General features: G+C 41.8%; 2 protein-coding genes across 6 annotated transcripts; one reads left to right on the forward strand and one right to left on the reverse strand.

Annotated features, from left to right (window-relative positions):
* The first annotated feature begins 860 nt into the window (after positions 1–860).
* On the forward strand, positions 861–12,088 carry ttc34 (tetratricopeptide repeat domain 34). Of its 5 annotated transcripts, XM_069525947.1 has the most exons (9): positions 888–961; positions 1,129–1,254; positions 2,768–4,522; positions 4,656–4,884; positions 5,490–5,682; positions 6,046–6,212; positions 6,580–6,853; positions 6,972–7,186; positions 7,773–12,088. In XM_069525947.1, exons 3-9 carry the CDS (start codon positions 2,811–2,813, stop codon positions 8,313–8,315), a joined length of 3,333 nt encoding a protein of 1,110 aa, XP_069382048.1. In that variant the 5' UTR covers positions 888–961; positions 1,129–1,254; positions 2,768–2,810; the 3' UTR covers positions 8,316–12,088. The 5 variants fall into 5 exon arrangements, with proteins under 5 accessions (XP_069382051.1, XP_069382047.1, XP_069382050.1 ...); XM_069525950.1 differs by having other exon boundaries at positions 861–1,254; positions 6,655–6,853; XM_069525946.1 differs by having other exon boundaries at positions 863–1,254.
* alas2 (aminolevulinate, delta-, synthase 2) lies at positions 8,384–16,935 on the reverse strand. Its single transcript, XM_020088776.2, has 10 exons — positions 16,778–16,935; positions 14,550–14,889; positions 14,322–14,420; positions 13,975–14,197; positions 13,175–13,359; positions 12,585–12,764; positions 11,728–11,892; positions 10,498–10,766; positions 9,369–9,531; positions 8,384–9,132 (listed from the first exon to the last, which is right to left on the reverse strand). Exons 2-10 carry the CDS (start codon positions 14,866–14,868, stop codon positions 8,969–8,971), a joined length of 1,767 nt encoding a protein of 588 aa, XP_019944335.2. The 5' UTR covers positions 14,869–14,889; positions 16,778–16,935; the 3' UTR covers positions 8,384–8,968.
* Positions 16,936–17,555: the final 620 nt, after the last annotated feature.

Raw genomic sequence — 17,555 nt, forward strand, 5'->3', positions numbered from 1 at the left:
GCATGTTGAACAGCAGCTGCTGCAGTATGGAGCAAAGAACCCAAACAAAGAAAGAAAAAAGAAAATGAAAGAAAGAAAGAAAGAAGGAGGGGAAGATATTGGCAGGGTGTTAGAGCTTTTTAATCTGGAGTGGGATTAGAAGAACTCATGAATTGCAAATAATGCTTCAGAAGAGAGAACAGCTGTCCAACATTATTCATGTCCCAAAATAATGTTCATGTCATAATATGTTTACAGACATCAACAACATCTGCAATTCTGAGAGCCTGTGTTAATAAATATTTTTGTAATACTTTTTTTTATTTCAATCAACATAAAACATGTTGATATGCAGCTAAGTAGCTAGGAGTTGCCACATTTTTTTGTTACAGACCATTGTATACAAATGTAATATACTACTACTATTATTATTACTACTACTATTACTACTACTCATAATAATAGTACTAATAATTGTATATAGAAGTATACATACTTTATTTAATCGTGGAATCTTATTATCTTATCTTAATCTAAATGTTTGACTCATTCAGCTGAAAACATTTTAATATTATTTAAATCAAATATTGTTGAGAGTGTGTCCCATCACTGTTGCAGACGTTCATTTTCTTTCATGGTTTGTGCAGTTAATACTACTACTACTACAACTACTACTACAACAACAACAACTACCACTACTACTACTACTACTACAACTAGTACTACTAATAATAATAATAATAATTGCAGCTTTAATAAAGGCTCCAGCCGTCTTCAGCTCCGTGTAGAGGAAATAACGATGTTATCGATTATCGATTGTGATGTTAGAACGGAAATGTTCAAACCTCGTGATAGTTGCTAAGGACCAGGGTTAGCGGTTGCCATTGACAACAGGACTCGTGCTGTCTCGACAACAGCTCGCGCGCAGTGACCGTCCCACACGGAGTCCGGAGGAGACGGAAGCCGGAGGGAGTTCACTCGTGTGAGGATAATTTGTTTTTTTTAATTGTATTTACACATGAAACCGACTCAAACTAACCAAAGCTACTCCTCTGTAGTATTTGTGGAAGACAGTGTTTGGTGAATGAGCGGACAGACACAGACACCGCGTTGTCCTGGCAACTTTGACCAACAGCTATTGAATTACAGAAACGAGGCTCAGCCGCAGTCTTTGGTCCAGACTCCTTCTGTCGTCGGGACATTCAGAGAAATGTTTGAAATGTCTGAATTTGCGTTGCGAAGTTGTGTTGGTTCTGACAATAAAGGCCACACGAGGTAAGTGAACTATGGGTCACAACTCCTCCACACAGGCAGGAGGGGCTATAGACAAAAACATATATTTATTTCTTTGTTTAATTTCCAGCAGACCAGTTATATTTACCATCTACTGTAGCTTATATTTATTTTCAGTGTAAGAGTAGTTGACTAATACTTCCCTTGAATAATCTCCTTAAATTTGTAAATGCAATACAATAAATAGAATACTACAAAATAAAATATTTTCAGGTTTGTTACTGTAAACCTATATTCTGCATTGAATGTGAGGATGCTATAAAACAAAACAAAAAAAGTTTAAGTCTGTTAGCTTCATACAAAGCGCAGTAAACTCATAAAGCCACATCTGAACGTAGTTTGTTTCTGGTTATTAGCAGGCAGGATGCATTGATGGATGAATGGACCGATGGATTGATTCTCTCTCTGTGTCTTCTGTCTCTTCATGTTATCCCACACTGTCTTCATGATGTTGAGATCAGGGCTCTGTTGGGGTTACATCATATGTTGCATTTTTCTGTATGACTCTAGCCGTATAAGTTTGTGATCATTGTGCAGGAGGATAAATTTGGGATCGATCAGACACCACCCTGCTGGTATAACATGATTGATATGAACCTAAAACCTTTGCACAGTGCTTCTCTCTATATTTACCATTTTAAAAATGAACAATTAAAGGTGAAAATATTCTTTTGATTGCTTTTAATTAGCTTTCATACAGTATGTCAATACTGATGGAGTTTGCTTTACATCACCCAGGATTCTTTCCATTTAATTAATGTCGTCATGTCATGGTGGGAAAAGTACATGTGTTGTAAAATCAATGATCGCTGAACTTCCTCAAGCTGCTTGAGTTTCAGGGTCCTGGCATTGTGTATGTTTTCATACTGTCATGACTTTACAGAGCCATTGTTATTATTTCAATCCGGACATTATACTGTATATTGCGGTGTACCATAAGAGAACAAAGTAATGGGATATAAAGGAGATTCCATTTGGTGCTGAAACCCCTTGTGATGTCATCAAAGTTTAAAGGGGGGTGAGGCTACGCACAGTATAGGAACCCCCCCCCTCCATGAGACCCAAGTATCGGTTGATGGTATCGAGAGGATGTTGATGATCTGAATGAAATGAGTGGACAGTGGATATGGAAACCAGAGATGATTAGGGTGGAGGAGGGTCAAAGTGAATCCCTGAAATGACAGCTGACGACAAGAGAGGAGAGCAGATTTAATTTTTGGCATAACGATATGATTGGCTGATTGAGATCATGGCAGAAATCTGATCGGATTAGTGTAAACACCCAACAGTTAGCTGATTAGAAGATGCAGGGTGTGTGAGAGAGAATTATGAATGAATGGGACATAGAGATAGCCCTCCTGTTTGATCTTATGCAAAGCTTCATCAGTAACACCGGTGCTTTTCCTGCTATGAAAAGTAAAAATATCTGCTGTGAGCAATGCACGTCTTGCTTTTAATATCATGGTGACACCAATGTTATCTTCACTGTGACCAGGTGAAGAGAAGGAAACAGATCGAGAAGAGCGTGCTGCCTGATCATGACGACTCTATTTCGACCCAGAGTCAACGTCTCAGAACTGTGTGCGGATGGAAACAAGTTCCTGGAAGCTGGAGAGCTGGGAAGGGCTACCTCTCTCTACATGTCGGCCTTCAGGACCCACGCTGCATCCACCATGTCCCACGTTCGGAAACTGGAGGAGCCCTGTCTGGCTGGAGTGATCTATACCCTGGAAAGTTGGCTTGATGGTCATGGCGAAAATCTGCCTGCTGAGGGTCTTAATAAAGGCTTGGCCGCGGTATTTCTGTCCACACTATGCCCCAACAATCTGTCTGCCACCATTTTCAAAATGGAGTCCCTCCTTCAGAGTGGTGGGCATGGCTGCCAGGAGATTTTTGCCCGCTGCTCTGCTCTGCTTGAAGTGAAAAGAAACCCTAACCCAGAAGGACCTACTCGAATGCTCTTGGAGATAACTCGTGCTCTGGCCTGCTTGTTGGCAGAGCCTCACAGTATCAAGGGGATTAAGCTTTACCTTGAAGCTTACCAGAGAAACAAATCAGAAATTGTCAACCTGGTGAAATCCAGACAGGCTCAGCATCTATCAAAAATAGTCAAGGCCTTTACTACCCAAATACTGCACATAAATCCTTCCCTGGTGTTTAACAGCGAGTGGGCAGTAAAGACAAAACAGGATAATAAGCTCAGTGCAGAAGTTACTTCTGTAATCATTGAGTTTTTGTTGGCTATCTCACCTGTTAACAGAGAGGTGCAGGAACTTCAAGCAGCATATTTCTTTTTGACAGGAAAGTTTGGGGACAGTGCAGAAGTGTTCTCTGCTCTCCTGAACTGTGGTCATTGCCAGAAAATGTCAGCGAGTAATGCAGACAAGCCTGTCCAGGACAGTCTGGAGAGGAGAGCTCAGCTCTTAACCAGTCGATCAGCTGCCTGCTTCTCAGCAGGTGGACGGACTGCGGAGGCATGTGGGGATCTGGGGGAAGCATTTGAGATTCATCCTGCCACTGCCCGAACATATTTTCAAAAGCTCTTCACAAATCACGGCACAGGAATGGCTGCTCGCAATCATCTCCGTCAGCAGGCAGAGAAGGGCCTGTGTGGTTACAGAGAGAGGGTCCTTGTCCGTCCAGACCTGCGGTCCACTGAAGGAGTTGAACTCCTGGACCCTGTCATCATGCAGTTACGGACCCTGTGCCATTTACAGCCGGACGGGGGAGGCAGAGAGCTGCGGGTACGACTGGCTGACTGTCTTCTCCTCAGAGGGGAATACAAAGAGGCCCTCTCTATCTGTAGCCAGCTAGCGGCTGCCCAAGGTCAGCAGAGCTACCAAAACACAGTGCAAGTTCTTCGAGGGTATGCAAGACTTCTCTGTGATGACCATAAGGGGGCGTTAGAAGACTTCCAGGCTGTGATTGAACACAATGCCCCCCACCCGTCCAGCTGTGTACGGGCACTCTGTGGCAGAGGGCTCCTGCGCATGATGGGTGGCTCAAACTATCTCACAGCTCTAGACTATGTGACAGCAAGCAGGCTTCAGCCTCAAGAAACAGCACTGACTGTACGCTGCTTGGTGCCATGGAACTGCCGGGGGCTGCTCTTCACTGTTTTAGTGGAGCAGGGACGAGTCATGCTGGAGGGGACTGGAGAGAGTGAATCCAATCCCAGATCCAGTGAAGACTCCCAGCAGACTCAGCAGGAGGATAAGGCCTCGTCAAAGAGAGACAACCACAGATCAGGGTATATTATGTTTGTGATTTTGACAAGAGACATTTTCACATTTCATTATACAACTTTCCCAGTTTGCTAACATCTCAACTCACTTAAACTATTGCATTTGCTTCATGCAGCACCTTTTTTGTCCCATTTTGAGCGTTAGGAATCCTGCTGGAGTCCAGGCCCTGGCAGTGCTGCTGATGGAGCTCCAGCCAGGCGCTGATGGGCCTCAGATCCTGGCAGCTGATGCCTTGTACCAACTTGGTCGGGTGGAGGAAGCCTACCGGCTACTGCTCTCTGTCGGGCCCACCAGTCCTCGAGCACCCATTCTGGCTCGCCTTGCCCTGCTGCAGCTGCACAGAGGCTTTCTTTATGACACCAATCAGGTTTGTATTGCAGGGCAGAATCCTAATCCTAATCCAGGGCGTCTTCTCTCTAAATTTTAAAACCTTTTTATCTGTTACATTGCATTGCATTGGCATTTTTATATCAATGCAAGTTGCAGTGAAGCCTGTTTCAGTTTGAATTTACGTTTTTATACCTTGATAAACTACAGAAACATGATGAATTACAGAGCGGTCCAGCACATGTGAGAAACATCAGAGTAGTATTCAGTATGAATTAATTTGATAAATACATTTAAGAGAATCCTTCAGGATAATTCTTAAGTATCCATTGAAACTTTATCTTCATTTGAGTATCATGTCTTCTGAGAATTAATAGACGCTTTAATTTGGATGAACTGTAAATTAGATGAGCCTTGATTAACCATGAGGTCATTTCAAGGTTTTGAATATCTGGTGTTGTCACATATACTGAACTGTTTAGTCTAAATCTCAAACAATCAGTTGACCTGAACAACATTGTTCATAATGTACATTACTCTGAAGGAATGCAATAACATCAGTTAGCTTAATATCTGTGTTCCTTAGTTTAACAGCTTTTGCAGTGTAAGAGATAACATATTCATATTTGTCCATTTCTACCGCAGCTGCTGAAAAAGCTCATTCAGTGCGGTGACACGAGCTGCTTGCGCTCCCTGTTAGCGGTTGCGCAGCAGAGGGACCGTGCATTGCTGCAGGGACACTGCCACTCAGTCGCAAAACGCATCCTGGACACCACAAGAGAGGAGGGTGCTGTCAGAGAGGCTGTGGCTTATCTGTCCATCGCCATCATGGCATCCGGTGATTACAATATGATTGATGAAATATTGACGATTCTAAAAGGTCTTATTCTGATTGTTGACTTAATTAATCAACAGCAGGTAATATTTGAATATAGATTAGGGGAATGATGATGAAGAGATAAAGAGAAGTGAAGCTTTGTGTCTAGATTTGGCTTCAGTACAGCAGATGTTTGTGAAAACAAACCAGGCAGGTTGGCTTTGCATTGTTAAACCATCAAGACAACATGTGTGGAAGCCTAGAAATCTCAAGCTATTTCAATACATATCATACCTGCTTCTCTTTGCATTTGGATCTGTACTTTTTCATGGATGTAATAATATCATACATACCATGAAAGCAATCAACTCGTTGTTTCTTAAGGTGGTGAGGCAGCTAACTCCTTGTTGGAAAGAGCTAGGTGCTATGCCCTGCTGGGTCAACGAAAGACGGCCATCTTTGATTTCAGTGCCATTCTGAAGGAGCACCCAAAACACATCCAGGCCCTCTGTGGAAGAGGCTTCACCTATCTCATGCTGAATCAGCAAAAGGTATTTTCAGCTGAAACACTTTGTAAATACTGCTTCATGTGCCTGGTAGACTTTACTCTTATTTTTCTTTTTTTCCCAGGCAACTTTCCAGTAATTGGTAATGGCTTTATAAGTTCAATTTCAGGAGTCCCAATGTTTACTTCTGTAAACTGCCAGTATCATAGTTATCATGATCAACGTGGGTCAGAAAGAAATTGCAGAAAACGAATCAATCACGTTGGCAGAGACACAAACATGCTTAGACTACAGAAGGCTTGAGCAAATGGGATTTACAGGATCTCAGGTTGCAGGATCCTGTTTTCTTCAGACAGATGTAGCTTTACACAAAATTGTCTGGTGCCGCTGTTGGCCTTTTTCTATTCCACAGGAATGCACTCATGATATCCTGGCAGCACTTCAGATAAACACTGATATAGTCACCAAAGACATCCTGTCTCTCAAGGACAAGGCACAGAAGCTGGTCTGTGATTGGCTGCATCAGTTCTGTCGGACCAATCTGTCAGACATGCTGGTCACTAATGCCGTCCCCTGCCACGAAGAGCAGCTCAGAGAAGCTTTCATTATCAGCAGAGCTCTGATGAGGACTGACTGCAGAGAGCCCAGATGGCATCTCCTCTACGTGGACATGCTCTTAGCCAAAGGTGAGATGGGAACCTGGAGTCACTGGAAATGGTGGGAGTTAAATAAAAGAACTCCTGAAGCTGGCAATCCTTGTTTACAGTAATCCTTACTCCTGCTGATGTGGTCCATCTGCCTCAGGTGAAGTTAAGGCTGCAGGTGCTCATCTGTGCCAGGTGTTTGGCCAGGAGCCAAGAGACGCAACGGCCCAGGCCAGGGTGGGTGTGGTGGAGGCCTGGCAACAGAGCTACCGCAGCGCAGCATTCAGGCTCAGCAAACTGACGGAGAAAGACCCGTCCAGTCTGGACTTCCTGCTGGCCCTGATCCCATTCAATCAGCGAAAGCACATGGCACAGGTAGGCCTCTGTGCTGGAATCAGTTTTAAGAATGAGAATCAAAGGCACAGGATGTGTTCTGAAATTATTCGAAAAATTACTTTTATCATTAAGCTTCAGAGACATTTCATTAGAGAGGTAAAATGTACCCAAATGTCTTCTTTTAGATTGACAGAGAGCAGGATAATTCACTGTTTCAAATAAACTGATAAATATATTAAATTAAATAAAGCAGTTTGGATCATAATATGTTCAATTCATGTCACTAAGACTGTAACATAAAACAAGTCTTAGGATTGTTTGTGTTGTAGACAGTTTTGTATGTACCATCCAGTATATTTATGAGATTGTAGAATAAACTCTCACACAGACTTAATAAATCAAGGACCCCCTTGAAAATGAGGTGATTCATCTCAAGGGGTTTATCCTAATAAACATTTGTTATGATGTTGAATTACATGCTGTCTTTGGTGGTGTTGTTTTTCAGTCTAATCACACTTACATCTGAGCTGTTCTGTGATTCTGTGAACCTCCTGATGTCCTCATGTCTTATGTACTGTGTATTTGTTAACAGCATATTAATTGTTCTGCATCCATCTTAAAACAGGCAGCAGCACAGGAGGCCAGCGGTGTGTCATCAGGTGGCCAGTGGGATCAGGCCCTCACTCTCCTGACTGTAGCCGTGAAAGCAGTGGGCAACCACAGACTCCAGTATTTTCGCCAGCGGGCCGCCTGCCTAGCTCAGCTGGGCTTGCATGAGCGGGCGATAGCTGACCTTGACATCGTTATCCAAAAACATGGTGGATCCAACTCCAGCCGCTCAGATGACCAAGTCTGGGCGGAGGACCTGTGTCGGCGAGGGCGCTGCCTGGTGCTCTGTTCCAGAGAAGGAGCGGCTCTGGAGGATTTCTCTCGGGCCCTGGAGCTCCACAGGGACCAGGCCATCCACTGTGTGGAGGGTGGTCTGGGGAGGCTGCGTCTGGCTGAGTGCTTCCTGCGGGGGGCTCTGCAGCACTATGGCGAGCAGCAACTCAACCAAGCCTGGACATTGATTGAATGTGGCCTTGCTGTAGACAGTGAGAACCCAGAGCTCCGCAGACTGAGGGCAAAGGTCAAACGGGAAGTGGCCAGCCCCTGTAACGTCAACTAGAGTTGATAGTCAGAGAATCAGACAGGACACAGCAGCTCCAGCTGAGTTTATAAAATGAAGCCAACATGTCAGTGCCTGAACTGCATGAACAGCAGTGTTTGTTTTATTATTCAACATCTTTATAGTCACAGCATGACAGCACATTGAATATCCAAACTGTGAATTATAGATTTTATAGATTTTTATTATCCCTTATTTAATGAAGCAGTGACCTTTGACTGTTCATACATTTGATGACTGTAACATCACTAATTGAATTATTGTGGAAATGGAAACAATACATGACGGTCATGATGATTTTATGGCATGAAGAAAATCACACAACATGAAATTAGATAGCAAGGTTTACTTCAAACTACCACACTCTGATTAAAGATTTAAGAAAGTGCCTGACGTGCAGGGTTTATTTAAAATCGCAAGAGGCACAATTTTCTTTAATAATATTCAAGCATAATTTGAGTGTATATAAAAACAGGAAATCAGGAATACTGGAATTTAGTTCATACCGCTGACGTTAAAGAATAATTTAAAACAAATACATTTAATTCATTGCTACTCATTTCAGTGCACTTGAAGCAGGACTTTGTAATTAAGAATATAGCATTAAATGTATACATTAACTGTGTTTCATGTGTGGAGAAAAGACTGTGGTGTTACACAGGCATAGTAATGTATTGTGGTTCCATGTTTCCGAAGTAGGACTTTTCCCACTCGCTCATGAGGTCAAAATGCAGCGGGCGGTTACAGAAGGTGCACGAAGCCGTGGCCGGGCTGTTGAGCTGGAGCCCCACCTCCTGCCAAACCTCCACCAGTGAATCTGTGAGTGAAACACACACAATAATATGATTTAGCAAACAAATTGCAAAATGTATCTCACAGTTGGGCCAATTCCATCTTTGGCTCCTTTACCTATAGTACCCACTAAGATCACTGTATGAGACAACAACTTGCCGTATTTGGTGGATGCACTAAATACACACTCATACAGTCACCACTTCACTTGATTTGACATTTACCACAACAACTAATATGAGCCAGGATCCCCACACTCACCCACAAAGTACTCCATCATGGTGGGGTTGTGATGAGGAGATGGAGCTAGGCGCAGCAGCTCCTCGCCACGAGGCACTGTGGGGTAGTTGATGGCCTGGACATAGATGTTGTGTCTCTGGAGCAGGATGTCGCACACCTTTGTGTTCAGCTCAGCGTTGCCCACCTGGGAAACAGACCCATGAAATGTGACATTAACTTTGCACAATCAGGTTACACATATAGACATTAATGTGATTACTGGGATACAAATACACCAGTTTAATTTTAGACTCAGATATTTGGTTATGACTGGATATTTTCAAGTGGTGGATTTTAGTAATAACCATCAAAATGTTGTATATATTTTTTTCTAAAATGTACAAGATGAATTATATTTAAACACAGTGCAGTAGTAGTGCACTTCAACATCCATATGTTCTGTGCTGTACTTGTTGAGTCAAAGAAAAAATATGTTTGACCCTTTTCAAACAAAACCTTTTGATTTGTCCTAGAAGGAAAAGTGCAGATCTCACTAATATCATTTTTGGTGGCTCTGTGTTTTTCATTATTTCGTTATGTTTTCACACCTATTTGTTTGTTTGTTAGCAAGATTATGCAAAAAAACTAGTGGACAGATTTCCCACAAAACTTGTAAGGATGTGATATGGGTCATGGACGAACCCATTCAATTGAAGTGCAGATCCAGGATTTTTTTCACTTTCTTTAATATTGCATGATGGGTGTTTTTCCACATTTTCGTTGAGTTCTCCGAGAATACTTAATGCATCTCAATGAAATTTGGTGCAGATCCAAATCTGGATTAAGGGAATTTAAATGTGGCCCAAACAAAAAAGCAGCCACTTGCATATAACATGTTATGTTACTATAGATTTATTAGACATCATAATCTTGAGGGTAGACGTATTTTGCATATACACAGAATATCAAAATTGCCAATTGATTATTAATTATGATTTCAATTTTGAAACAATTCTCTTTGACAGTCACAAGGTTAGTTAAAAATGTTTGTTTCCTCTGGAGAGAACTTGGAAATCTTGCCAAAGCTTTAACTGTTGCTTCTGTTAGGTGAGAGGTGGACTTCCCTAAGAGAGATAATACAATAAGCAGCAGCAGTGTTAGGTCCTCGTACCCGTATGGGGATGATGTGGCTGGGGCAGTTGACCACAGGCAGCCCGTTATCCAGGAGCAGCTGCCTCATGTGTTTGACGTTCCTCTGGTGGGCTCTGCGTAGTCCCTGCCCCTCAGGGCTCTTCAGCACCCGCACAGACTCCAGGGCTCCAGCCAGGACCATCGGAGGCAGAGCAGTGGTGAAGATGAAGCCTGCTGCGAAGGAGCGCACTGTGTCCACTAGGGCATTGCTGCTGGCGATGTAGCCTCCCACACAGCCGAATGCTTTTCCTGGAATACAAACAGACCACATATTTACTTAATATTATACTTTTAAACATAATGTAGATTAGATTAAACTACTACCCAATATACATACTGTATAATATCACTTGTTCTGACAAAATACATGTAGTCAACCAATACAATAACATGACAAATGACAATTCTGCAGGAGTAGTTTTATCTTGAATATATCATTAACATCATTTTGTCTGTATGTAGTATGCTGCTATAAGTTAGTGGACTTAAACACCACATAATTGTTTGTGAAGTATTTTAATGACTTCTGTTTTTATCTCAGCTGCTTATAGTGAGATTAAACCCTCACTTTTTGAAGTCCCAAGAGAAAAATGACTTCAGGAATGATTAACATGTTATTTTTCTTCTTCACGTCATGAAATAGCCATAATATCAAATCAAACAGTGAATTTTGTGTCTTGACAATATGCCACCGTCAATTTGTCATCGCCGTTTGGGGCCTCTTGCTTTATGTATTGCCTGAAGTGAACTCTTATCCACATGCCTTTCTAAAGTCTGGTGGTGTCATCCAGGATTAGATGAAACGTGACGTGTGGTTGACAGGGATAAACCTCGCAGCATGGACTCTGTGATGATGGCTTTTATCAGTGTGGCCAGAGAGGGAGCAGAGCTGACACCCAGCTGATAAAACCTCTGCTTCTTTTGATGAGAGCTCCCTCCTCTCCTGCCCTCTATCTAACCAGTAGGAGAGCAGCATCATGCTTGTTGAGTGGCAATGCCGCGATATGAGGACATTGTGTGAGGTTGTGAACTAGAGTTTAGCCAAGAGGAGAGCCAATTAATCTACGGCAGTTTGAAGCCGTTTGCCTTGCCCTTCTTGGTGTAGCAGTGAAGGGTGGTGGACGACTGGTGTGATTGTTATCAGTGAGAGAGTGTGCCTTTAATGTCTTTCATAACTCAAAACACTGGGTTTTCTTCATCGTTTACTCACCCAAGGTCCCAGACACAATGTCAATCTTGTGCATGACGTTGTCCCTCTCCCCCACTCCAGCTCCGTGGAGTCCATAGAGGCCCACGGCGTGAACTTCATCAACAAACGTCAGAGCTCCATAACGGTGAGCAACATCGCACAGCTCCTCCAGAGGACATATGGCACCTGACAGCCCCAGAGAATGAAGTGGTATAATTAGAAATGTGGAGTGAAGGTGAACAGATGGAGATTTGGGCTGCAAATGTCACCACTGTGTTAAATCTACAACACATATTTGTGTATTATAGCCAGATGAGGATGTTTTTTCTCTATGAATCATTACTTTTTTCTATTAAAAGTCTCCTGGATATAGTCACAGCCATCCGCTCAGTCCACTTGTGCTTGTACTTTATGAAGCTGTCACTGGTGTGATATCAGATGGAGAGAAAAAGCTGAGGGAGAAACATTATTTCCTCCCATGGGAGCCAGTGATGGATGAGCAGATTCTGCAAACTGAATAGCTGTAGATCATAGAAACAGACGACCGGCCAAAAGTGGTAGAACAGCCCAATTTTTCCTTTTTTTTTTAAATTTTGCAGGACAAGCCCAGTGAAAAACCTTGAATGAGATAAGCAAACTATGGGAACAACTAGTAAATAAAGGTTAGGTCACCGAAAATAGAAAAATTAATTGGTTAATTTACATTTTCCCTGCAGCAGTGGTTTCTCAGTTTGATCTTAATGATCGTACAGTTCACTCCTCCTTGTAAAGATATATTCAAGTAGATTCATCCCCTATAAATTTAACTCAATGTTCAATATATGGTAAATCTAAACAATCTCTACTTTCACTGCTTCCTAACACATGATCGCACTCACCATCCATCGAGTGCACAGTCTCAAAGGCCACTATTTTGGGAGTGTTGGGGTCTGAGCGCCGCAGCAGTTCCTCCAGGTGTCGGCTGTCATTGTGGCGGAAGATGAAGCGATTTGCTCCACTGTTCCTGATGCCCTGAATCATCGATGCATGGTTCCCTGCATCTGAGTAGATCTCACATCCTGCACGTCACAGAGAACACAACAAACCAGTGGATATAGAGCATCCAACCTGAGATTTATATATATATCTCTATAATGTATGAATCATGAGATGGATTTATTTCTGTCTAGCATATGAGTCTCGGAATATAATTACAGATCATCTTGAAATGTGAAAGTGACTTGTCATACCTAACTGTCTTCATCTGAAGTAGTACTTAACTTTAGAGTGTGTTTCTGTACAAATAATATTTCCTACTGCAGTGAAAATTGTATATTATGTAAATATTCCTGGTATTGTTATTTCTAATTGTATTTTATTGCCTATTTCATGTCCTCTTATCTACCTCATTCTGACTTTCTTCTGCTGTAACAAGTGAATTTCCCCCGCCTTGGATCAATTAAGTTTAACTTATCTCATCTATATTTACCTGGCAGCATTTTAGCTAAGGTGAAGAGGGTGGAGTCGTTCGCCACGAAGCAGGAGGAGAAGACCAGAGCTGCGTCCTTCTGGTGCAGCTGGGCGAGCTCCTTCTCCAGAGACACGTGGAAGTTACTGGTGCCTGAGATGTTCCTGGTCCCACCGGCTCCTGCGCCGTGTCTGTCCAGAGCATCTCTGAGGGGATCCAGAGCAAAATGAAAAATAAAACACCAGCCTCACAAAATCCAGGCCATGAAAGGTGTCCTGACACATTCTTTTAAATGTTATGACATAACATAATAACCATTCAAGGTGCTTCACACGGAACCCTGTGAATATAAATATCTGGTATTCAGACTGAACCCCACATGTACGTACATCTGCTACTGAATGGGGCAATGGCTCGATTCCACTTCAACTTACTTGTTTGCTTTTTTATTTTTTGCTAGAGCCATAGAGTCAACTTTGAATTACTAACATGACATTTTACTCCTTGATTTGACTTGAGACATGACAGAAAAGTTCAAGTCTCTTGTTAAGACCTGGTATGATTTTAAATTAGTCAATGACAGACAGGTCATTATCCCTATGTATTAAAAGGCCTGATCTCTACTAAATATATATAAATACACTTTTAACACAACTTTGAAAGGAAATACAGAGCCAGACCTCCAAATGACTTGCAGCTTACTTCTTTACTTTCCTTTAACTTTCTTTGACAAGCCCTAGGATTTAACTTGACCTCATCTCCACTGACTTGAGACTTCCTGTGGACTTTCCTCAAAAGACTTTTCATCTGTCTTATTGTACCTGATGCCACCGAGGACCTGCGGGTGCCGACTCATTCCCAGGTAGTCGTTGCTGCACCAGACGGACACCTGGGAGCCCTCCCGCCCACAGATGGAGTAATCATTTGCGAAAGGAAAGACCTCTGCGCTCCTGTTCACTGTCTTGAAGACTCTGTAGGTGTGGTCCTTCTTCTTCTCACCTATCTTCTCAATGAAGAAGCGGTCGTAGTCGTAGCTGGGACCAACTGCAAGGTTGATGAGTTTGACTTTAAACATCTGATTAAGCAAATATAAATGTTGTACAAGGCGTTGCTGCATTAAATGAGATGGATTGGATTCTTCCGGCTCTTTTTAAATGTAAAAACATACCCATGTTGTCTTTAAGGAGATGGGTGGTGGTGGTGGTGGTTTGAAGTGATGTCGGGAGGGTTGAATCTTTCAAACCCTTGAACAGAGATGTCATCAAACCTGTGAGAGAGGAGAAGAAGCTCTGTCAGTTTACCAAGTTGGTATTTTTAACCTTTGCTACTTTAAAGTTCATCTTCAGTCATTCATGGTGTTGTGTATGTTCACTGCAGCATCACTACTTCCTCTGACCTTTGACATCCTCCTGCACTTCAGGACTGGCTTCGACCATCCCAATCTGAGAGGACACAAAAGGGCAATCCTTCGACACGGACAAAGCCACCTGAGTTGCCATCATCCTTTGGTTCACTGTGGGAAGAAGGTGACTCTTTGACAGTTTGGTGGGTGAATCGCTCAGCTTGGTGTCCAGGGAGGCCGAGCCGCTCACGGTGATCTGGCGAACGATGATGGGGCACTGATCAGCCAGAGACAGCAGGGAGGCTCCTGTCCTCCGTAAAGCTGTCTTAGGCACGGACTTCAAGAAGGGGCAGTGGTGAAGGAAGGCAGCCATGGTACTGCAGCTGTTCTAGCCCTGAGTTAAGACATGAAAAATAGTTCAGCATCTGCAGTTTATCTGTAAAACATATTTCATTGGTGCAACCAGATGCAATATAATAGAAGTAAATGGAAGCATTTTGGGTTTTTTTACTTTTGAAGAAGTGTTCACCATTTACTTCAATTGTATTGGATTAGGCTCTAACACTGTTTACCCCTGAAACTCCAAAAGTGTTTTGTGGACTCAAACACTTCCGCCACCTCCATCGGTAGAGTGGTGAGTAGATAACAAATTAATTTTCATTTTTGGGTGAACTATCCCTTTAAGAACATATTGAGGATTAAAGGACTTATGTCTGAAAAAGATTTGAAAAAATGTGTCCACACATTTATCTTCAGTGTTCACAGTCTCTCTAAAATATAGATCAGAAAGACGCAGTTGTTTCTAGATGTTGCCGCTCGAGTCTTCACTAACATAAAGGAAGTGTCTCATATCACTGCAGCTCTGAGATCAGTCTGTTCAGCAGATTTGACCTCAAAATCCTGCTGTAGGTTTATAAAGCATTAAATTAAATTCTTTAGGGACAAAACATATTTTTTATATCGTGCTACGTCATGATACGTTATGACCCATCCAGACCCCTCAGGCCATCTGGAACAGGTCTGCTTTCTGTACAGTCTCAAAGGGTCACAACATAGAGATGCAGCGTTCAGTTCCTCTGCCTTTTATTAAATACAAATAATTATATCATTTATTACACTGCACTGTTATTTTCACTCTTTTATTTCATTTAAAAAAAAATCTTCTTTATTCTCTATGGAACTTTTTAAATTTATTTAAATTATCCTTTGTTGTATTCTCTTAAAGCTGCTTTTAAAATTTGTCATAATGCCTTTTATATTTAATGTAATACATTTTCAATGTCCTTGTTGTTGAAATGTAGCATACAAATAAACTTGCCTTGCATTTAGGATGTGTAAAACAGTATTAACTTTATACTTATATATTTTTCCTTAAGAAATTGTTGCCTCCAAAGTCTCAGTGCAGGTAACCAAAATATAAACTTACAGAGGTATGACTGAGCTTGCCAAATAGTTTCATAAAACTAAAATCCCATCATACTTTTCAAGGTTAAAATGTAAAAAAAAAAAAAAGGAGGTGGTCCAGTTTAACTCCAGGGAGCAGCAGGTGCCTCCTCCAGGGTGCGGCAGGTTGCTGCTGGTTATCTTCACCCTGCAGGCCCTGACAGACGTCATCAGCTGAGGCTGATCACTGCAGAGCAGCTATCAAATATTCCTCCATGAAACAAAGCCGGATTCTGTCTGAATTAACAACGCTGAATGAATGACGCCAAAATAAAACATGCGCTTCATCCAGACTTTAATTTGCTGACGAGCTCCTCCATGGGTAGTTGAGTTTAGAAACAGAGGCCTGGCCGTATCATTGCCCTGACTATATGCTGCGGTGAGCAGATAAGGCAATTCTTAGAATCTGTGTATTCCTCTTGTGGTCAGATGTTATTGTTTGACGTTCTGTCAAACACCAAAGTCATAGATACAACAAGTAGGTCAAACTTTATTCCAGTTTTTATTGTAAACATGCAACTAAGAATAGGCTGAGAAAAACAACACTACATGTCCTTAAATGATCTATGGACTGTTATATACATGTATAATGATTATCTAAACCTTTTGAATCCATGCTCATTATTTATAAAGGCAGTAAATGCATGATATGTCCTCCACTACATGAATAAATACATAAATACCATACAAAATAAATAACAACTGCTAATACACATTTGTATGAGTGCCACCACAATGTTACTTACATTTTAAATAATGGTAATAAACATTCTAATAACAACGGTAATGAAAATATTGAATTAGTTATGATGAGAAGTGAAAACTTTGAGGAAGCTCACCTGTTGACCTGCACTGAGGACGAACTTCTAAACAGCAAATAAGCAGATGGTCGGAGAGTGTCAACAGTTATTGGTCATTTAGTCCAAGTGCATTATGCAATCAGCTGGGCTCCCCCCCTCAGAGGTGTCATATGGGTGGCAGTGTGCAGGGCCACCCACAGAGTCGTGTGCATGTGTCTCTATGGGAGGTGCAGAGATGCTGATAAGCTTCCAATAAAGTTTTCTGACATGCTCTGCCATGTTTCATGACTCAGTGATCGACGTCTCATTTTGATGTCTGAGTTGTTAAATGTAGAAATGCTGCATTGTCCAACTGCACAATAATGTAGCCGTAAACAGATGCTGATGTTTATTAGTCAACAGTCCTCCTCTTGTGACACATCTGAGTGCATAATCAGGTGCTGACGTTATTGTTTTGAAGTATTTGTTATTGTATATTATCAAAAAATATTATTCATGCACCCCCATGAATGAAAAAACTCCATCTACACATAAAGGCAGTTAGATTAGAGACATGAATTTCTTTCCACTATATGTTTGCTCTATGGCTGGAATGACATAAATTAACTTGACATCTGAACTGATATTTTATCCCTGTGTTACAATCTGCTTTGTATTTTCGAAAAACTCAACAATTATTGTTCAAAAAAAGTTCTTTGGAAAATAATGGGAGTATTGATCCTCCGAGAAGTATTTTTAAGACATTTCAGAATATAAACACTGCCTGTCCTTTTAATTTTTTCAACAGCATATTCTCTTATGAACTGTTTATCCTACA

The sequence above is a fragment of the Paralichthys olivaceus genome, chromosome 6 (genome assembly GCF_024713975.1).
Source record: "Paralichthys olivaceus isolate ysfri-2021 chromosome 6, ASM2471397v2, whole genome shotgun sequence".
NCBI classification, from domain to species: Eukaryota; Metazoa; Chordata; class Actinopteri; order Pleuronectiformes; family Paralichthyidae; genus Paralichthys; species Paralichthys olivaceus.